This window comes from Sebastes fasciatus, chromosome 9 (assembly GCF_043250625.1).
Source record: "Sebastes fasciatus isolate fSebFas1 chromosome 9, fSebFas1.pri, whole genome shotgun sequence".
In the NCBI taxonomy this organism is placed as follows: Eukaryota; Metazoa; Chordata; class Actinopteri; order Perciformes; family Sebastidae; genus Sebastes; species Sebastes fasciatus.
The window spans coordinates 19,546,344-19,567,508 of record NC_133803.1 but is presented as its reverse complement, the minus strand read 5'-3'; the positions used below and the strand labels follow the sequence as shown (position 1 = coordinate 19,567,508).

The 21,165-nt window shown below is 39.1% G+C and overlaps 3 protein-coding genes across 3 annotated transcripts; 2 read left to right on the top strand and 1 right to left on the bottom strand.

Annotated features, from left to right (window-relative positions):
• The first annotated feature begins 996 nt into the window (after nucleotides 1-996).
• Nucleotides 997-5,217, top strand: LOC141774136 (glycine N-acyltransferase-like protein 3). Its single transcript, XM_074646522.1, has 5 exons — nucleotides 997-1,242; nucleotides 1,329-1,436; nucleotides 1,526-1,646; nucleotides 2,836-2,968; nucleotides 4,655-5,217. The coding sequence occupies exons 1-5, from the start codon at nucleotides 1,168-1,170 to the stop codon at nucleotides 5,052-5,054; spliced, it is 837 nt and encodes a 278-aa protein (XP_074502623.1). The 5' UTR covers nucleotides 997-1,167; the 3' UTR covers nucleotides 5,055-5,217.
• A 1,638-nt stretch (nucleotides 5,218-6,855) lies between these two features.
• On the bottom strand, nucleotides 6,856-11,413 carry mgme1 (mitochondrial genome maintenance exonuclease 1). The gene is made up of 5 exons (XM_074646521.1): nucleotides 10,750-11,413; nucleotides 9,751-9,982; nucleotides 9,532-9,664; nucleotides 8,309-8,439; nucleotides 6,856-7,758 (listed from the first exon to the last, which is right to left on the bottom strand). Exons 1-5 carry the CDS (start codon nucleotides 11,270-11,272, stop codon nucleotides 7,719-7,721), a joined length of 1,059 nt encoding a protein of 352 aa, XP_074502622.1. The 5' UTR covers nucleotides 11,273-11,413; the 3' UTR covers nucleotides 6,856-7,718.
• Nucleotides 11,414-13,057: 1,644 nt separating this feature from the next.
• snx5 (sorting nexin 5) lies at nucleotides 13,058-20,833 on the top strand. The gene is made up of 13 exons (XM_074646520.1): nucleotides 13,058-13,220; nucleotides 15,223-15,327; nucleotides 15,453-15,563; nucleotides 15,645-15,766; nucleotides 15,889-16,012; nucleotides 16,435-16,530; nucleotides 16,640-16,745; nucleotides 16,847-16,922; nucleotides 17,497-17,536; nucleotides 17,637-17,723; nucleotides 18,185-18,344; nucleotides 18,448-18,533; nucleotides 19,430-20,833. The coding sequence occupies exons 1-13, from the start codon at nucleotides 13,185-13,187 to the stop codon at nucleotides 19,478-19,480; spliced, it is 1,200 nt and encodes a 399-aa protein (XP_074502621.1). The 5' UTR covers nucleotides 13,058-13,184; the 3' UTR covers nucleotides 19,481-20,833.
• Nucleotides 20,834-21,165: the final 332 nt, after the last annotated feature.

Here is a 21,165-nt window from a genome sequence, read left to right as displayed (position 1 = left end):
AAGTCCTGGCCAGCACCTTGGCAAAGAGGCTCTTCGCTGAGGGCTACCCAGTGTACTGCAACATAGAGGAGGAGAACGAGGTCTCCTACAGGCTATTTAAAAACCTGGGCTTCATTGAGGATCCCTCATACAGGGCGCAATGGTGGGAATTCAACTTTTGATTTTCTAACCACTGTGATTGAATGTATAGCTGACTTATTATCAGGTAAACATAAATTAAACCTGAACTGTTATAATGGTGGATTCATTCCTTGTTTTCTGTCGGCTCTGAACAATTATCAAATTATGTACATGAACACATACAGTATCACAGTACAGTACCAATGTAATAATCAGTAACAATGGCTCCCCAAAATAAAGATATGTCATGCATACCTTGTTTTACTCATGTTTTAAATCTATTTTCTCCTTTTCACATTACTGTCAAATCTTCAGCAGGTTCCCAGTGTCCTTTTAGTCCAGGTTCAAGGACTGCAGTTTTTAATGTATTTTTTATCTGTTTCCATAACTATAAAAAGGCTAAAACAGTCTTTAGGGTCCAGCTTTGACTAGTTTAGGTATAGTACATTGTTTTTAGACATGGATTTATAGGCTATGATGGTCTCGAGAAACAATTTGATATTGCCCTTTTAATATTATGACAAAAAAAGTTTCACAAATCTGAAACTAGGTTTATGACGAGTATTTACCTGTTTGACAAGTATTAGCCTCTAATACACTGGACGACTGTCGTGGAAAGTACATTTACTCAAGCAGTTAGCTTAAGTACAGTCTTGAGGTACTAGTTATTTGAGTATTTCCATTTTATACTACGGATTTTATTTTTATAATTAATAGGGGATGTATCTATTGTCACAGCATTAGGCCTACATAATCAATAATACAACTTTTTTGTAATTAAAATGTATTTTGGCCATTAAATAATTGCACAAACAATTTGGGATCTAAGAAATATAAGAGCTTTAATTTTCAGACAGAAAGTAGCAAACTATTTTTCTGTTTTGAGTTGACCCGCTCAGCTGCTATGAGACACTTTGTAACATTGCCTGCGATTGGTGACCGCCTGTCAATGATTTATGAAGGCTGAGACTATTTTTATTGGAACAGAGCAGTTTAAACCAGCAGGCAGGATAAACTGCACCATTAAAGAAGCTTCACTCCTCAAACATGAAGGTCCTGAACTCAGAAGAACTACAGATTGCTGAAGGAGTTCTGCTTAAACACTTACCCAAGAGTTTTAAGGTAGTCAAGCTGCAACTATTTAAAATGCATTCCTCCATATGTCAGCTCATAGGCCTAAATATAGTCTAAACATTTTCTGTTTTTAGGTTTACGGTATCCTATATGGGATTAACAGGAAGAAACCAACCACACTGGAGGTCGTCGTTGATACATGGCCTGACTTTAAGGTCATCATTTGCAGACCTGACCCCAAGGTGAGTTCACATCCCATAGGAGAATTAGACACGTTGTAACCTAAACATCATGCTTTTTGTCCACATGATTAATACATTTTACTTCACAGAACAAGCGCGCCCTGGACTTCATGAAAAAGGTGACTTGCTACAGCACGGATGAAGAGATTTTAAGGAAAATACTGACAGAGGAGAATGCAATTGACTGGAGCACTTTTTTTCATATTGCAGGTGAGTTTAAATCTCTGCAGACACTGCTGCATCTAACAGTGGTGTAGCCTAGTGTAAATAGGCTATAACAATACAGCTATATAATACAGCCACTTGAACGCCACCTCGACCAACTAACAGTAATATGATAGTTAAACATGAATGCATCACTAATAATAATCTTAATAACAGCCTAATATATAAAAGTTTGATACTCACAGAAATGGAATATAATATTGATAACTGTGTTTTCATTAGTGTATAATCACCTGAAACGAAGAATCGTTGTGTTTTAGTTAGCTTAGAATGAGCCCTTCATATTAGGGCTGTGTATTGGCAAGAATCTGGCGTTATGATATGTATCACGATACAGGGGTTAGCCCTTGTGATACTGTAAGTAAGGCAATATATTGTGATTTTTTAAATCTTATTTTAGGAAAGAACACACCACCATATGTATAAAATCTTTGTTCATGCAATCAGGACAGTGAGATCTGCATTTGCATTTATCACAGTCCCTGTAACATCCAACATCATAGCACTACTTTTAGAGGACAAATACACTGAGAGGGCACATCTCTTTGAAAATAAAATAAAGTATTGATTAACCCATAAACTATTAATTAAAGATCAATATGGTGTTTTTGAGAATCGATACAGTATCACAAAACATAATATTGCAATATTAGATTTTTTCAATATTTTCTTACACCTATACTTCATATCTAAAGTCTGCCATGTTGATCCGTCATGTTTCTACAGTAGCCCAGAATGGACAAACCAAACACTGGCTCTAGAGAGACGCTTGTGAAACTGCAGTAACGTGAGCTGCAGAGTGCAAAACTGTCGCCGTCTGACTTCCGTTGCTCCTAAAGTAGTGTTATCATGGTAAGGATGGTCTCTGAGTGAGGCGAACGGCGTTATCATGGTTTTACACTCGATGGCTCACGTTACCACAGTCTTGGCAAGGGAGGAGTGAGCGGAGGGATACTCAGTTGGTTGCAATCTGCAAATCCTCCAAATGCCACCAAATCCTACACACTGTTCCTTTAATATTTTCAATTAAGGACTTTAACATGTAATAGAGTATTTTTGCAGTGTGGGCTTTGCTATTTTTACAGAGTAAAGGAGGTGAATACTTCCTCCACTACTGGTTTGCAAAGAAAAATAACAGAATGGTATTAACATGTGAATCATTTTTGTCCTACAGGATGTGACATTTCCCATGTCCCCATGCTCAAAGAAGTGTCTGCTGACAGAGAAGTCAACAACCGATGCCATATCCCGGTGCATCTCCTGTATTTGCCAGACAGCAGCCATCTACTCCCACCAGCAGTTGACAGGTAGGGGAGAGTGGGGTAAGATGAGCCAATTTTTACTTATGCTGTCCTCGAGGTTAGGAAAAATGAGACAGAAGTAAAATGAAAACATGAACCTTAAATTCAGGATCTCTCCTATCAAATGAAATGATCAGCATGCATCTATAACAAAGCTGTAAGCTATAAAAAAGTGCTCCTGTGGCTCAACTTGCCCCAGGTAAGGGGTAAGTTGATCCGAGTCAGTGGGTAAGTTGAGCCATCGTGGGGTAAACTGAACATCTGAGTTTTTAAGTTTAAACCTCAGCATAAGTGTGTTAACAAACAGTTTCACAGTTATGAACTTTTGAGAACAAACCACCAGTGAGTTTCAAGACCATTGAAAAATCAAAATATCATTCAATATTCGACTATATTCCAGTCGTCAAGGTTGCAGGGAAATATGAACTGTTGCTCCCTCCTTGCAGTTCCTCCAGCCTTTTGAGGTTGAGGTAGCTCCTTCAGCACATCACTCAGTGGAAAAGATGCCTCATCCTTTTCCTTGAATGCAAAGGTGGGCTTCTCACGTCAAGTGTTCCCCCGGATTCTTCTGAGAAATCTTGCACTCACTTCGTTGCCCTCCAGGCTCTCAACCAAGCCAATGTAATGGTAGCTCCTGCCTTTGGATACAAAGTTTACTATGACAAAGTCACCAACTAACAGATCTGTGATGTCTGATTCACTTCTCTAATCATTAGAACACTCATGCTCAGAAGTGTCATCAAATGGGATGGGAACATCACTCTCCTCAGAACTGCTGTACGCTGTGATTTTCGTCTTGGTCTTTGGTTTGACCTAGGCCTACCTGCTAAACCCTTCTCTTTCCAGTTGTTGGGGACAGGAAGGTTGTTTCTTTCTGCCAATTCCAATGCCAGTTCACAGCATTTCTTTGGAGTAAGGCCATGGAACTGTTCAGCCAGCTTCTGTGAAGACCCTCTTTGCCTCTGCTGTTCCACTATAACCAACTGTTTTAACTTCCTTTATCTCCCTCTTCTATAAAGGTTAACATATAAAAAATCAAACCAAGTTGTGTAACACTCAACGGTAATACCATTTTATACATCAGATAATTAATTTGGTTAATTTATGGTGGGGTAAATTGAGCCAGTGGCTCGGAATAACAGTAGAATATTAGTGAGCCAGTGGCTCAACTTACCCCATAACCTTTGGCTCACTTTGCCCCATAGCTACCATTTTGGAAAAAATGGCCTAGCTTAGCAATTCAGGCTAATCTTTAACGAAGGGATTAACATGGTGTTATATCTTAGTAAATCACCAACGTGTATAATATATTTTTTTAGACCTGGATAAATTTGCTTTGACCTAACATCCATTATTCCTGACATGCAGAAAATTTACTTTGACTGGGAAAAAACTGTTTTTGGTGTAAAAAAGTACTTACTACTTCTCCCATGTGCTTAACTCCATCACAGCAAGATATAAATGATGGGTACTTCCTAAAATAATGGTCACATGACAAAACATAATCACAGTTGCCAAGATAGAGGGGGTGGGTCACCACTGGCTCATCTTACCCCACTCTCCCCTATAGCCAGATCATTAAAATGTGCTTCATAAGGACATGTGTACATAACTTTGCTTAAAAGTGAAACGTTTAATAGTATTGTTTCTCCACTCAAATGAAAGGTCATCATAATGTGTTTCTCTACACAGTGAGCTTGAATCGAGGATTTCCACTCTTAACCTTTCCCACGTTGACTTGGTGAATAAAACCTGGAAGTTCGGAGGGAACAAGCAGGGTTACATGAACATTAAAAACCTCATCAGCAACTTCCCATCCTGCTGCATCACTGACGACCAGGGTCAGCCGGTGTCCTGGGTTCTGATGTATGATTCCTGTGCTATGGGCTTTTTGCACACTCTGCCAGAGCACAGAGGGAGAGGCTACGCCAAAGTCCTGGCCAGCACCTTGGCAAAGAGGCTCTTCGCTGAGGGCTACCCAGTGTACTGCTTCGTAGAGGAGGAGAACGAGGTCTCCTACAGGCTATTTAAAAACCTGGGCTTCATTGAGGATCCCTCATACAGGGCGCAATGGTGTGAGTTCAACTTTTGATTTTCTAACCGCTGTGATTGAATGTACAGCTGACTTATTATCAGGTAAACATAAATTAAACCTGAACTGTTATAATGGTGGATTCATTCCTTGTTTTCTGTCGGCTCTGAACAATTATCAAATTATGTACATGAACACATACAGTATCACAGTACAGTACCAATGTAATAATCAGTAACAATAGCTCCCCAAAATAAAGATATGTCATGCATACCTTGTTTTACTCATGTTTTAAATCTATTTTCTCCTTTTCACATTACTGTCAAATCTTCAGCAGGTTCCCAGTGTCCTTTTAGTCCAGGTTCAAGGACTGCAGTTTTTAATGTATTTTTTACTACATTCATTTGATAGCTCCAGTTACTAGTTACTTTGCGGATTCAGATTGTTTAACACAGAATATAAAGCAACTAAAAATTATAATTATTATAGAGTAAACTACCCAGCAGTAAGCCTATATGCAGTAATTAAAAATGTCCCCACCTTGACCAGCTACAACATTGAATTGATATACATATTTATGCATCACTAATTATAATTCAGTAATATGATATATATGAATCTGAAATTGTCTATCCTGCATAATGTTTTTACGTATATTTGTTTTGACGCAACTAGAGTACAATTTTGAATACAGGACTTTTACTTGTAACAAAGTATTTCTACACTGTAGTATTGTTATTTTCACTGAAGTAAAAGATCCCAATGCTTCTTCCATCACTGCTGGGCAATAGAGAACAAGTTCATGCACAACTCACATGTAACCTAGAATTTAATAGGCCTACTGTACATTGTATAGCCTGCCTTATTGCAAGGCGGTGAGTAATATTATCCTATTATTATTTAGTTTGCTACACCTTTCAACATATTCACTGCCTCAATAACTCATGGAGCCACTCTTTGGATTGCAACATAACTATTTCATTTTTAAGAAGATCAGAGGTTGATCAGAGTTCAGAAGCTGTAAAGGTTTTAGCGGTCAGAGTTCAATGTGTCTGCAAACCACAATAGGAACAGGTAACTAGGCTACTTATCCATGTGCATTATATATATTTATCCGTATTTCTGCATATACTGTATCTTCACATCACTCTTTTCTTACAGAAGGGTGATCTCTTCTGGTTTTTGCAAATGATGAAGCTATTGACAGGACCCAGTACAATAGCAATAAGCACTTTTGTTCTTTTCATCATCTCTTGAATAATAACATGCAAGTTCATTTTGATTAATTAATTGCATGTTAATTGCATAATTAAAAATTGCCAAAAATAATTAATTAATGCACTGATCTTTGCAGCCCAAAGTAAAATTCAACTTGTATTTTTCAGGAGCGTGCTATTAAATTATAATTCCTGCATCACTCAATGACCAGACGTAACAATGACATGGAAGCTACAAAACCCAGACACCTGATGTTCTATTCAATGTGATTGTTTTTTCACTGGGGTATAAAGTAGAATTTTATTATCTTTTCTTTTATTGTGTTCAAAGTCCTCCCATTATTATGGCATATCATGCCCCCATCTTATGGCATATTTCTGCACCACAATGAGTGCAAAGGTCAGTACCATAGTGCCATTACAGTATCCGAATGATTATATGGCCAGAGAGCTATAAAACAAAAAGGGGAATTAGAAAGGAGAAGTCAGGGAGACGAGATGTGTTGAGGGAGGATTCATATCCTAAGGGAACTGAAACCCTCTATTTCAAGATGACTGTGTAAAAACATACGCATTAACTGCTTCTGTCTTCCAAATACATCAACATTTGCACTTTTGTGGTTTCAAAGAAAAGTTGAAATCCCTTCTGATAGACTGAAATCTTTAATCCTGATAAAATAGAACTCAAAACAAATACAAAATGAAGTTTCACACATTTATTAATAGCTTTTCTTTCATAACTTCTCTCCAAGGAATCATTATTCGCCACATTGAGATATTCAAAGCAGTGGCATCAGAAAAAGACGTGTCCAGCAGAAAACTGTCAATGTGTCACATGATGATACTGTATCCTTCCCTCTATAGACAAGTAGAGCGTAGCTATGCAGGCTTAGCGTGTGACTAAATCATTATCTTAGGTTTAATAGTTCAGTAAGAAAGCAGGACTCTGCTCTGTTCTGTTCTGCATCAGCTCTTACTGAGCTCTCTGGATGTATCACACACTGCTCGGTGAATCGGACATGGAAGTTTGGAAAGAACGAGGACGCCGTCAGGATGATCTAGAACCTGATCGCAAACTTCCCCTCCTGCTGCATCGTGCTGGACGCAGAAGGAAAGCCTGCATCCTGGATCCTGACCTACGTGACATGTGCAGTGGGCATGTTGTACACTCAGAGGGAGAAACTACGCCAAAGGTCAGCATCAGGGCCAAGATACTCCACGCCGTGGTTTACCCAGTGTACTGCTTCCTAGAGGAGGAGAACTAGGGCTCTTTAAAAGCCTCATATAGGGAAGCCGGGTTTGGATTCAATGATTTTTAAATAGCTCAAAGAAGACGTCCCCTAATATGATAAGTTGCTCCCAGGATAGAAAAGGGACAAGAAATTCGGCTTAAAATGTGTATGTTTTACACTCCCACTGCATGGGGAGTATTTTATATATTCAGTTCAGGTTCAGTTGCCTCAAACTGCTTCATGGACATGCCCCGACACACCTCTCTTCACACGTCTCATCTCTTTTCCACAAAAGAACTCGATGCATGACTGGATCTGAGATGAAAAGAAGACAAATCTTAATGTAAATGATGTGCATATTGGAAAATGATGTTCTCATTATGTATATATACAGTACATACTACATTACTGCACAACCTGTTTACATTACAGTTTATACATGTTACTATTTCCCACCAGGCTAACACAGTATAGTATATTTAATTTTATATTATATTTAATTCCTATATATTAGCTGCTGCACTATTTAATGCCTTAGATTCTAATTTGATTTGTTACACTTTTTCTTTATACATATATTTTTTTTATACATATCTGTTAGTGCACAGATGGAGGGAGATTTAAGGATTTCATTGTCAACGACTACTTGCTGAAGTTAAAGTTGAACTTGAAATTTTAGTTGTCAGAGTATTTATTATCCAGACTGCTCTGGTGTAAATCAAATTAATACTTATGGTAGAGCTTGGCCAAACCGATTATTCGGCGCCGATAGCTAGGATATGCTCCAGATTTATAAAAAAATTAAGTGGGAATGGAATTTCAATTATTTTGAAATGGATATAAAACACTGTTCTGACTGATTTACCTTTGGCCTGTGAAGTCTTCGAGACGAATCAGCCACTTTTTCCAGTACTCCAACATCAGCTCTGAGCTCAACTCATGAGCATGGGCGGGTGAGCCATCCTTGTAGGCTACTACAATGAGTCCATGTCCAACCTGCAGTGAGAAGAGATCAGTAATATGTGGAAATCTAAATGCACATCATTACCATGATTTCTGGGATTGTCCCGTCATTCAAGATTTTTCGAGAGGGATTCATAATGCCTGACAAGATATTTTCAGATGTCATGTACTCCTGGAGAGTTTATTTTTGCAAATCTATCAGGTTCAGGTGACTTTATTTGTGCCCGTAGGTAGATTTGTTTTGCAGCAAAAATTGAGGATGGCATCCGTATTGACAATAAGGTAGAGCACAGACAAGAGACAGACATACCAAAAACATGACAAAGAGTACCCAAAGGCTTACTGGGATCAGGACCCAGCAAAAAGAAGGCCACAAGAACAATATAAAAACTACTGAAATATCAGGACAAAAAAGACACAATAAAATGAGAAAAGGGATAAACTTTCCATAAATATGTGCAAAAGCTGTTCCTGTAGTGCGTTGTTCTACACCTTAGAACCCTAAACCTCCGACCAGATGGGAGAAGCTGGAACTCATCAGACAGAGGATGACAGTCATCGTGTGAGATGTAGCTGGCTATCCGCTGTAACTGCCTGGTATACAGGGACTCTAAGCTCAGATGGGACTCACCAATCAGCTGACTGGACCATTTAACGATCTGACTCAGTCTATTTCTGTCCTTCAGAGGCATATTACCAAACCATGACACTCGTGAAAAGGATAAAACAGACTCAATAAAAGTACGATAAAATAATGTCATCGTGGATTTTCCGATGTGGAAGTAGGACAGCTTCTTATGATTGTATGGTAATGAAAAGATTTGTTCATAGTTTTAACTGGTTAGTTTTTCTATGTATAACAATTCTTAAAATGTGGCACTTTAGACAGACATAGGTGGGTGATGTATGTATACAGGGTCTGTAACTCATTTCATGTAAGTATGTTTGTTGCGAAGTGTCAATAAAAATAGAATTAAAAAAAAAAAAAAAAGTGTTTTTATGTTGTTTTTTTGCGATAATTTGTATTTTAAGTAAGGACTCTGACTTCAGGCTGAGAGAGTTAAACAATCTGGGTGAAAAGCAGAGAATCAATAGATCATCACATCGTTTATCTCAGTAGATCACCTGGTATTTGTAGTTGTCGTCATTGTTCAAAGCCCCAGCGTAGGCTGCCACCTGAATAGGGTTGTCATATGTGTTGCTCAGGAATGGTTTGGGCTTCTCTGAAGTCTTCCAGTCAATCACACACAGTACACCCCTGCAGACAAAAAAAAAAACATGCAGTCAAGAAGTCAAGTCTGGTATGGAAAAAAGTACCTTTAGTCTGCAAATCTGAATATTTACCTGTAGCGAGCAACACAATCCACAATTCCCAGATAGTTCAGTGTGTTGTGTCGCACGGTGCTTTCAGTAGCTCTCACTGCTCTGACATCCTCCAGTACATGAGAGATGCTCTCCATGTATCCCCGTACCTCAGGTGGATGCTCCTCAGGTGTCTCCTTGTTCTTCAATGTTGCACCTGATGTCAAGATGTCCTCCAAAGCTGAATGGAAAAGCCTCCCTTGCCTGAATAAATCTGAATGAATACAACAACTTTTAGTTACTTTTCAGTTTCTCTTACCACACATAATTCAATAGAATAGAATAGAAAGCTTTATTGTCATTGTATTAAATACAACGAGTTTCACAGTTGCCACTTCTGGTCAGTGCTTTAAAACAAATACTTGACAAGACTAAACGAGGCAGATAAAACATATAACAGGTAAAACACACACAGTTATAAAGCAAATAAAACAGGTAAAGTAGATGTAATAAATAAATATAAACAGAAGTGTTACACTAAAAGTATAAAATATAAAAATAGATGTAATGTAAACAGAGGTAATTGCACTTGTAAAATAGGTAGGGTAGATGTAATAAATATATATAAACAGAAGTGTTACACTAGAGTTATAAAATATAAAAATAGATGTAAACAGAGGTAATTGCACTTGTAAAATAGGTAGAGTATATGTAATAAATAAATATAAACAGAAGTGTTACACTAGAAGTATAAAATATAAAAATAGATGTAATGTAAACAGAGGTAATTGCACTTGTAAAACAGGTAAAGTAGATGTAATAAATAAATATAAACAGAAGTGTTACACTAGAAGTATAAAATATAAAATAGATGCAACAAATAAATAATATGTAATAAATAAAATGTAAACAAAGGTAGTTGCACTTGAGGTATATATTGCATCAAAGGATATATTGCACAGACAAATGTATTTCACATTCAGTGTATTAATAGTGCACAGATGTATTGTTAGTTAATTACATTGATGTAACAACACTTACTCTGACTGTATTCTCTGAAGCCTTCCTCTCCAAGCTGTGTGATCATCCTCCTCTTCCACCTCTCCAGGTAGAAGATCTGCTCTGGGGAGAGGGTCTGCTGAATGATCCGGGTCACACTGGGTACCAAAGACCTGCCTTCACCCCTGTTCAACACAATCCTGGCTGGAGGTCCTCCTGACTCTGGCTCCTCTGTTTCTAGGGTCCCTTCCTCGCTGTGTAAGAAGGGATGCAGGGTTTTGGGTACCCTCCTCTCTGCTCTAGAGGATGGAGCTTGACCTTTGACAACAGGTCCATAAACCTGCTCGTCCTCTGCTTGGAGGGTCTCTGGAGTCTGGGAGCTGACCCTGGAGGACATGACTGACTTCACCAGAGAAGAGTAGCGCTCACTGTCCACTGAGCTGTACGAACTGGGTCTCTTTGAGGATGATAGTTGCTGACAAGCAGAGAAGTTTCTCACAGAGAGGGAGGCGCATGGCGGCACAATGATGCCCATAACACACACTGCTCGTTTAATAATCAACATTGTGACGACTTTCACACAACAGAAACCCACTGGATAACTAACTACATATACGTACAGTTGTTTCAGTGTTTTTATGGTAACTTAACTGTTATATTTTAAGTGTTTAGCTTCATTTTGGTGAAGGTACTTGCCCCAACATGTTCCAGCAGAGTAACTCGCCCTAGCAACTGTTTCTAGACGACGCGCTTCTGCTGTTACACACACTTCCGACTAGTGATGGGAATTCCGTCTCTTTTTAGTGAGCCACATCTTTTGGCTCAGCTCACCAAAGAAGAGCCGGCTCTTTCGGCTCTTCATTTTATCACTTCTGCCTTTTTATAATTCAGCCAAATTTAGTGCTTTTTTGATTTTTGATTAGTATGTTTGCGCAAATAGGGTTACGGTTAGGGTTAGGGTTAGGAGGACGGTCTGCAGGATGGATAATAATGCACTATTCTCACTTTTAAAGGGACTATTTGTAACTTTTTAAGCGTATAAATGTAGCGGGTCGCCACACATGCGCGCTCGCATATGCGCGTTCGCGTGTAGCCGATGTACCCTCCTCCTCTGCCTGCTCGCCTTCACTCAGACAGCTCAGCTCGCTCCACCTCTAGACGTGAACGCGCGCTCACTACACACTGCAGAATAGTTAGTTTAGCTCTGAGAATATCTAGTGAATGCACAGGGGACGTTTGTGCAGAAATAACTGCTGCAGCTCCTCCAGACCAACAGAGGTTTTCCGTGTCTTGTGAAGTGACGGAGCTCTACAGAGATTTACGTTGTCTTCTCGTTACCGACCGGGTGCCGGTGTCTCCTCTGCTCTCTCCGGCTGCGGGCGGAGAGAGCAGGGAGACACGCTGGAGAGCCCCGCTGCCTCAGCCTGCACTTAGGCAGGAAAAGCCAACACTAGGATCAGATCTAAATCATGTTCATGGAGAGACCTTCGTCTGGTCAGCTAACATTACTGCCAAGCAGCTGAAATATAGAGTGATATTGTGGTTTTAGCTGACGTGTGTCGCCTCACTGTTTTGAGTGATGCTCGTTCAGGTATATTGAGAGCGGGCAAGCGCGAGCCCGACGCTGACTTTCGTTGATTTCACGGCCACAGGTGTCGCTGTTAACAAGCATTTCTGAAAGTTACAAATAGTCCCTTTAACATTCTCTTCTGCACTATATTCACTTTTTTTTAATAGTCGTGTATCACAGCTGTTACCCTGCACTAAATTCAGTTTTAACAGTTTTCTTCATCTCCTTGTATTTTTATATCTGGTATATTTTTTTGTACTTTGTATTTTGCACTACTAACTTTTTGACTGCCTTTTTACTAACATGTTTTGCACTATGGAACTGTGATGCTGGAAACTTGACTTCCCTCGGGATCAATAAAGTTACCATCTATCTATCTATCTATCTATCTATCTATCTATCTATCTATCTATCTATATCACTTAAATTATTCAATATAATTATAATAAACCTTATAATTTCCAGAATATCATTATTGTACATGCTGCTTCGTTTCCGACTGTCACTCATCTCACGTGTGTATCATTGAAATACGTCCGTGTGGTGAGCCGGAGGTACTCAGTTTAGTTTAGTTACTTTCATTTACCTTTTGTTGTTTATTATGCCTTATCTGTCGTTTACCCAATGATAACAAAATGTAATGTTTAAAAAGAAGTTATCTGAAAGATTTCTATATTAAATCACAAGAATAGAATGTGTGATATGAGTGATTGGGTTAACAACCAATCACAGCATTTGTAGATTCTACGTCGTCCAATCAGATTCGCTTAGAGGCGGGAGTTAATACGTCATCAGCAGGATGGGGGCGACGGTTTGACAGCAACGTCAGGAGGCTAACAGTCAGCAGAGGAGAAGCTTCCTGTGTGTAGTCTGTTATTTGGATCGTTGGCCTGTTCACGTCGATATCATGACATCCACCATAGACGAAAGTAATAAAGAAAAGGTGAGTTAAATGTGTCTAAAGTCAGCCCAGGTAGCATTGAGCTGGCTAACATCAACAGTAGCTCTCTGGCTAAGCTAAGTTACTGAAGCTAACTTGTGTTGTTGTCTGAGCTAAAGCTAAAGCGAGCTAACGATCTGCTGATAAAGCTAATCAATAAGTGGGTCACTTCAGTGTTAAACTAGTGGTGTCTAACTGCTTTTATGCAGGAGAAAGTGTGTTTGCTAGTGTTACCTAAAACATGCAACAAAACATAATGTAAAAGTGACAGTAAAGTAACCTAATGTTAAAGTTATGTCTTCTTCTTCTACTGCTTTGACTCTATCAAACTGTTTTGCAGCATACTGGCCTGTGACAACTCATTGGACTTGTAGTGAGCTAAAAGTACTCTGACAGGTGTCTAAATAACTTTACTTTTTTTGGCCTTCTTGATTTTAATTGTGCAGGTTTCCATATTGAGAGGTGCAGATTCAACTCTGTAGTAATTTTGAAGCAATTTTCTAATATTTTGTTCATCCTATTTACATCAATGACTACAAACTACACCCTGTGAACTGACCACGAAGTATCAACACCTCTCTAAAACAGATACAAACACAAACTGAACATTATATCCTCTGTGATGGGTGTAACTAATAAATTGACAACTGAGTGTAAGGTGTGTGTGTGTATGTATACATTCAACTCTATAGTAATTTTTGGAGCATGTAGTTTTGTGTTGCTAAGAGGAATTTCTAATAAACTGGGGAAAAAAAGTTTGGAAACTTGTGTTTGTTTTTGATTATTTCTCTGTTGTTACAATGCTAATTGGCATTATATTTTACAAAGTTATTTATTGATCTGTTACAACATTTCACTATACATACTTGTATGTGACAAATAAAATCTCTTGAATCTTTAATGGCATAAAGAATAAACATAGTCTACCATTTACTCTCTGGCTGATGAATGTATACACACACACACACACACACACACACACACATTACACTCAGTTGTCAATTTATTAGGTACACCCATCACAAAGGATATAATGTTCAGTTTGTGTTTTATCTGTTTTAGAGAGGTGTTGATACAACTTCGTGGTCAGTTCACAGGGTGTAGTTTGTAGTAATTGATGTAAATAGGATGAACAAAATAAACTCGGAAAAAAAAGTTTGGAAACTTGTGTTTGGTCGACTATTTCCCTGTTGTTACAATGCTAATTGGCATTGTATTTTACATCGTTGGAAAGCCTGTTTATTTACCTTCACAATGATGTCCAACTTGTAAGGATCATGCATTTGTGGGATGAGCAGGACAGCTGTGTGTGAAAATGTTGTAACAGATCAACAAGGGTGTGGAACTAGGCCTTAGGCTGAAGCAGGACTGGAGTCTGTGCCTACTGTTAGATCCAAAACAAACTGTCTCCAGACCTTTTACCCAACACTACACCGACACTTCAATCTCTAAACTCATGGAAGAATGACTTCTAAAGGGCCGCCATGCACGTCTAACATGAACAATTCTCTGACATGTTTGTATATTGTCAAGCTAGGAAAGACTCCAGACACTGTGGATTTTGTATTGCTGTGTTACTGGCTAAGATTTTGCTGATACTGTTAAATATGTTAATTATGAATACTGACTGGTTATTGGTATTATTGAACCAATATTCAAAATAAAACAGTCACAAGCTGGGCTTGATTAGTGTCTCCATGCAGTCCCACTTTACAGCTTAAATCGTCAGTACCTCATAGAAACGTCAAAGACGAGGCAACGCTGTGGATAAACTGTCATATCAAACCAAAATAAAATGAATCAAATGGCATTTATGATATAGTCCAGAATGATGAACAGACGATAGACCTGTTGGATAGTTCTTGAAAGCCAGATTTAAAACCAAGTAACCATAAACAAACCAAAAAACTGCATTTGTACATGACTAGTGATGTATTTTGTGTGTACACATAAAGTCAGCCAGCTAAATTTTTTTTGATAACCCTGATGTGTTCTTTCTCCTTAGATGCGCTCTGTGTCTGTGGATCTAAACCATGATGCCTCTCTTCTTATTGACATTCCTGACGCACTCTGTGAAAGGGACAAAGTCAAGTTTACTGTCCATACTAAGGTAAAAAAAAAATTGTACCCCAACACATAAACTTACTCATAACCTTAAACATATTCTGTGATGGTATTTGCTGATATGTTGACAGTTTTCTTTACAAAATACTATTAAATTATGTTTGTTCCCAGACCACACTTAGCTCTTTCCAGAAGCCAGATTTCTCTGTTCCCAGGCAGCACGAAGACTTCATCTGGCTACATGACACTCTGAATGAGACGGAGGACTATGCTGGCCTAATAGTAAGTTGGACTACTTTCAGACATGACTCACACATTAAGACCATTTAACCTGTCCTGAATCTTAATCGTTGTCATTCATAGATTCCTCCAGCACCTCCAAAGCCTGACTTTGAGAGCCCAAGAGAGAAGATGCACAAACTGGGGGAAGGTGAAGCCACCATGACCAAGGAGGAGTACACTAAAATGAAGCAGGAGCTGGAGGCGTGAGTGTGACATTCAAACAAAACACCATATATTCCTTTGTATTCTTTAGATACTGTCATGTTAGATCCTTTACAAAAGTCACTGAAATATTGTTACTGTATCTGTTTTATTTTACTTTCAGTGAGTACCTGGCTGTGTTCAAGAAAACTGTCCAAGTGCACGAAGTCTTCCTGCAGAGATTGTCCTCTCACCCCACTTTAAGCAAAGACAGAAACTTCCAGATTTTCTTAGAGTATGACCAGGATGTGAGTTCCACATTATGCTGACTTCCTTTCCCGGGTTGTCAGTTGGAAAAGAGGAAGCAGAGTTTACTGGAGACTTGTGACACATGGCTTACATCCTGCTGAGATCAGCAGTTATCTATGTATGTCAGTCAGTGACTGTGGTGTTTGTTAACAGAACTTAGCTAAGAGTTAAACTCTTTACATATGTAGATACTAGTCTGATAAAAGAGCATAGGCTACATGTATTTGTGGACCATATTGTGACACGATACAAAAACAATGAATTATTGGAACAGTCACAAACATTACTTCCCTACTTAGTTCCCAATCACAAACATTACTTCCCTACTTAGTTCCCACAACAACACATAATAAGCTTTAACAAATAAATGATGTTCCTCTTATAGGTTTAATATGTACCCTTTGTAATTCTGTCATTTTAGCTCACTGTGAGAAGAAAGAACGCCAAGGAAATGTTTGGAGGATTCTTTAAAAACATGGTGAAGTCAGCTGATGAGGTCCTTATCTCAGGAATAAAGGTGAGGCTCATGCATGATCTGCTTAGATTATACTCATGACAGCATTCAAACGTAACGTCGTAGCCACTTCCCCAATTACCTTTTGCCTGTGTGTTTGTCTCCCACACAGGAAGTGGACGACTTTTTCGAGCAGGAGAAGACATTCCTGCTCGACTACTACAGCAAGATAAAAGATTCCACTGCCAAAGCCGAGAAAATGACCCGCTCGCACAAAAGTATAACAGAGTTTTTACATTACCTCATCAAATTTGATTTTGAGTTGAAAAAGAATAAATTAATTTGTTTAGTTTTGATTGCTAATTTTCGGTTATTACAGATATTGCGGATGATTACATTCACATCTCCGCCACCCTGAACAGTCTCTCTGCCGATGATAGCACAGCAAATAAAAAGTGAGTTTAATATATTATTTAAAGGAACAGTGTGTAACAGTTAGGGCGATCTATTAGCAGAAATGTAATATCATATTAATAAGTATGTTTTCTTTAGTTTACAATCACCTGAAAATAAGAATCATTGTGTTCGTTACCTTAGAATGAGCCGTTTATATCTACATAGGGAGCAGGTCGTCTTCTCGGAGCTGGCTGCCATGTTTCTACAGTAGCCCAGAACGGACAAACCAAACTCTTAACCTTTTTCTGCTTGGGTCGATAACGCTACTCGCTCCCATCGCCACCGCTCTCTCTCTCTCTTACTTCACTACTCCCTTCCACGTACACACACGCTCTCTAAGGACTCTACTCTTACAACAACTGGCTCTAGAGAGGGTCATTCACATTTTCGCATCGGCCACCGTAGCATTCCTACACGCTTGGCACACTGGAGAGGTTGTAATCTGCAACCTCACCGCTAGATACCTCCAGATCCTACACACTGTTCCTTTAATGATTTTTATGCAAAGACATACTTTGTGCAGAGTTTTCCATAGTATGGCCTTACTTTTTTTTTTTTTTTTTTAAATCTCAGGCACCTGGAGAAGTTGTCAGACCTGTTTGAGAAGCTCAGAGTGAGTAGAACTTCAATTACCAACAAACTGAGACGCCTGATCTGATTTGTACATACAGTGTGGCTGTAGCTACTATGTGTCTTCATTCGTGTCCTTGCAGAAAGTAGAGGGAAGAGTAGCGTCTGACCAGGAGCTGAAACTCACAGAGCTGCTCAGATATTACATGAGAGACATTCAGGCTGCCAAGGTGAGACATGTTTATCTTCTGCACAGATTCACAACATTTATGAAGTTCACATATTGCTGAATTTCAAAGACTATGCGAACAAATCCACCCAGACAGAACACTACTCAATGAAATACCAAACACTCTGCTATATGCCACTGATCAGGGCTCAGTGTTAATCCTCATGTCCTTTTATAAGTAAGCTATAGTAAGATTTATGGGAAAAGATGTTCATATTTGTTGTATTCAGCATAAGGACTAATTGAGTATTGAATTCAAGGAGCAGAAACCATATTATAGAAAACAGAAGAGCATGTATTTCTCGATAACTATCATTTTCTGTCTAGCACATCTTCTGTCTTTTGCAAACATGAAATTGGATGTTGAGCTTAATGGATTGCTAGATATTTTCCAAATGAAGGCAAGTTATCTCTCCCTTCTTTCTTTTATTTTTTCCTGTTAAACTCTCTGGAACATGTCAGGACCTTCTGTACAGGCGAGCCCGGGCTTTAGTTGACTACGAGAACTCGAACAAGGCTTTGGATAAAGCTCGACTGAAGAGCAAGGACATTCCCCAGGCAGAGGAGCACCAGCAGCAGTGCCTGCAGAAATTTGACAAGCTCTCGGAGTCTGGGAAGAAAGGTTTGTGCATCCGTGCAAAAGAGATGCAGGCTCATTCTGTACTTGGTTCTTTGTGTGTAAAAACGATATGCACTGCATTAACCGGACACTGTTATCTTCATAGAACTGACCAGTTTCAAGGGCAGGCGTGTTGTGGCCTTCAGGAAGAACCTCATAGAGATGGCTGAGCTGGAGATAAAACATGCCAAGGTGAGCAGCACAATACAGGCAACCAATTGCGTGTTAGCCTACAACTAATAATACTATGTTAAATTCCGTTTATGTCGTTCTACTAGCGCTACTAGCTACTGGCTGATAGCCGGTTGTTTGGGAACAAAGACGTTAATACTATTAATACAGCTAGCAAGAAGCCAGCAGAACCGGATATATCATATGAGCGTGCAGGTCGGTGCAGTCCCGTGGTTCTGATGCACGATCATTATGCTGAGGAAAAAAACTCTGGATTAGTGAACTTTACAACTTTTAGGACATAACAATTTAAATGAAGGCTATTTAAGTGTTTGTACTGAGGAGTTGATTTACCTCAAAAAAGGATCTGCTGATTCACAGACGTCTCTTTATACATCCATGGCTACAGAGTCATTGGCATTTTCAGTCCAAAATGGAGGCAGACCTATTGCAGTAACAGTGCTGACTGATCTAACAGTGTTAATCAACCGCAGGGTGGGTGCTATACGCTTCTGCAGTGACGCTGTGGGTTGGGACGGTGTTATCAGCGGTAACACACGGGGACTCACATGCCCCAACATGCACGTGCGGCCTGACGGGTTACGTAAACAAAGCACAGAGAAGTTCTGATTAAAAACACACAGAGGGAAAGACTTCATTCTCTGCTCAGATAGACATTACTCCTCTATAACTTTACATAGCAAATAGGTGTTTACTGCTATATTAATGCACAAACATTTGCATCAATGCAAAACACTTGCAAACGCATTAGATAGGATACTCAAAAACCTGATTATAACTGGGATACAAGTGTGCGTTTAAATGTTTTATTTTTGTGACATATTGGATGTCCTCATGACGTGAGAACAGACTCTATTCTCCATGAGTATTGACACTGTTTCCTCCTGTCTCCACAGAACAATGTGACTCTATTGCAGGGATGCATTGACCTGCTCAAGAGCAACTGACAAGTATTCAAGTATTCCTGTCCTACCATCACCAAGTGACCAGACATAGAACATGGAAACCCGGCGTCCCCCGGGACCTTGCATGGACATGAATCCAAGCCCCATCTCTGCTCCCACCCATGGGTCTGATGCCACTTTAAAACCCTGCACGAGACCAAGCGTCTTGTAAGCAGAATGTCTTCATGTTTACAGAGTCCCTGTCCTCTGGTCCGCGGTCCATCCTTTTCCATTATTTATGGAAGTCAAACTCGATGTGAATGCCTCTAGAGAACGAGGCTGCCAACATTTACGGTCTTCCATTACTTTTCAGCACCAATAGAGGTGATTTATCTTTTTTCCCAATTTCTTGTTTTCTTATTTTTACATTCTGCACATAGTAAAAATCTTGCCTTTTTGATCATTTTTTGCCTCCATAAATTCAAAGCTCTTCTCTCATGTACACTTTTAATTTTTTTAAAAGGCTTAGAGCATGTTTTTTTTCACATAGCCATAACCTAAGATTTATGATTCATATGCTTAACCTTTTGGGGCTTTTTTTGTTTGCCATTGGAACAGTTTTACAGAAGCAAAACTAGTGCCTGGAAAAAGATACATCCTCATGGTCTGCATTCCTGGGCTCTGAGATTAGTGTGCTACCAAACCAACCCTCTAGTAAGAAAAACCCCAAACTGACTTATAAGACGAGACCGATCATCTTCAAGTGGTCTAAAAATAGCTGCTCTTCACCTCAGGAATGGACAGTTGGATCGGTCCCCACATTCTTGTTTGTAGGAAGTAGCCTCAAATGCCACAGTTATCAAAGATGCACATTAGATTTCAGAAAGAGGTTGGTGAGGAGAAGAAGTCAAACAGGCTATTTAAGCATTTAGCATTTTTCTCAAAGCAAAATCAACATTAGTAATGACTCTGAATTTGCATTTTCCATTTATTTTCACAAGGCATGCGTAATACCCCTGCGCTACATGTATCACATCCTCAGCAGCTTCTTCACCCGAACCACTTTTCAGTGTGTAATTATTGTTTTTCATTATTTTGCCCTAAATTCCCCCTTTTATTATTGATGGGGTCTACTGTATCAGACCTGATATATTTACCAGATCCTCTAAACATTCTGTTTATTTAAAGCAGATATAAAAAGAAAAAAGAAAGATGCACTAAGGAGATGAAAAACACTTTAAAATCATGACCAGGCGCAGTGGAGTGTCAAAATGCATTATAGTTTTTTAAGAAATTGAATGTATTTCTATTGGATTCCAACTGTGTGAATTCCTTTACATTTTGCTTTTCTTACAGAACATTAGCATTTTTATAAATTTGTAATAATGGCATTGAATAAATCCTACTTTCCCAAGATTGACCTGTGCCGTTCTGTATTTGTTTTGAGTGTTTGTAGCTTTTTTTTAAGCAACAAGTAGCATGTGTATGAAAATGCACTGAATCTGCGACCTATCGTACCACTAGGTGGCGGTATCTATCATCCACTGTATCCAGTTTCCAGTTAGTTTTAGTGTGTTGGCCCTTGAATTTCAACACAGCTGTATGCACATTTGTGTTAAATCCATTGACCACAGTGTGATGGGACCGTATAAGCTTTGAGGAAATGCCAGCGTGCTCATGGGAACCACCATAGCGCACATTTCATGTCCTACTTCACGAGAAGCACTAAGCAACACGGCCTAAAGAAA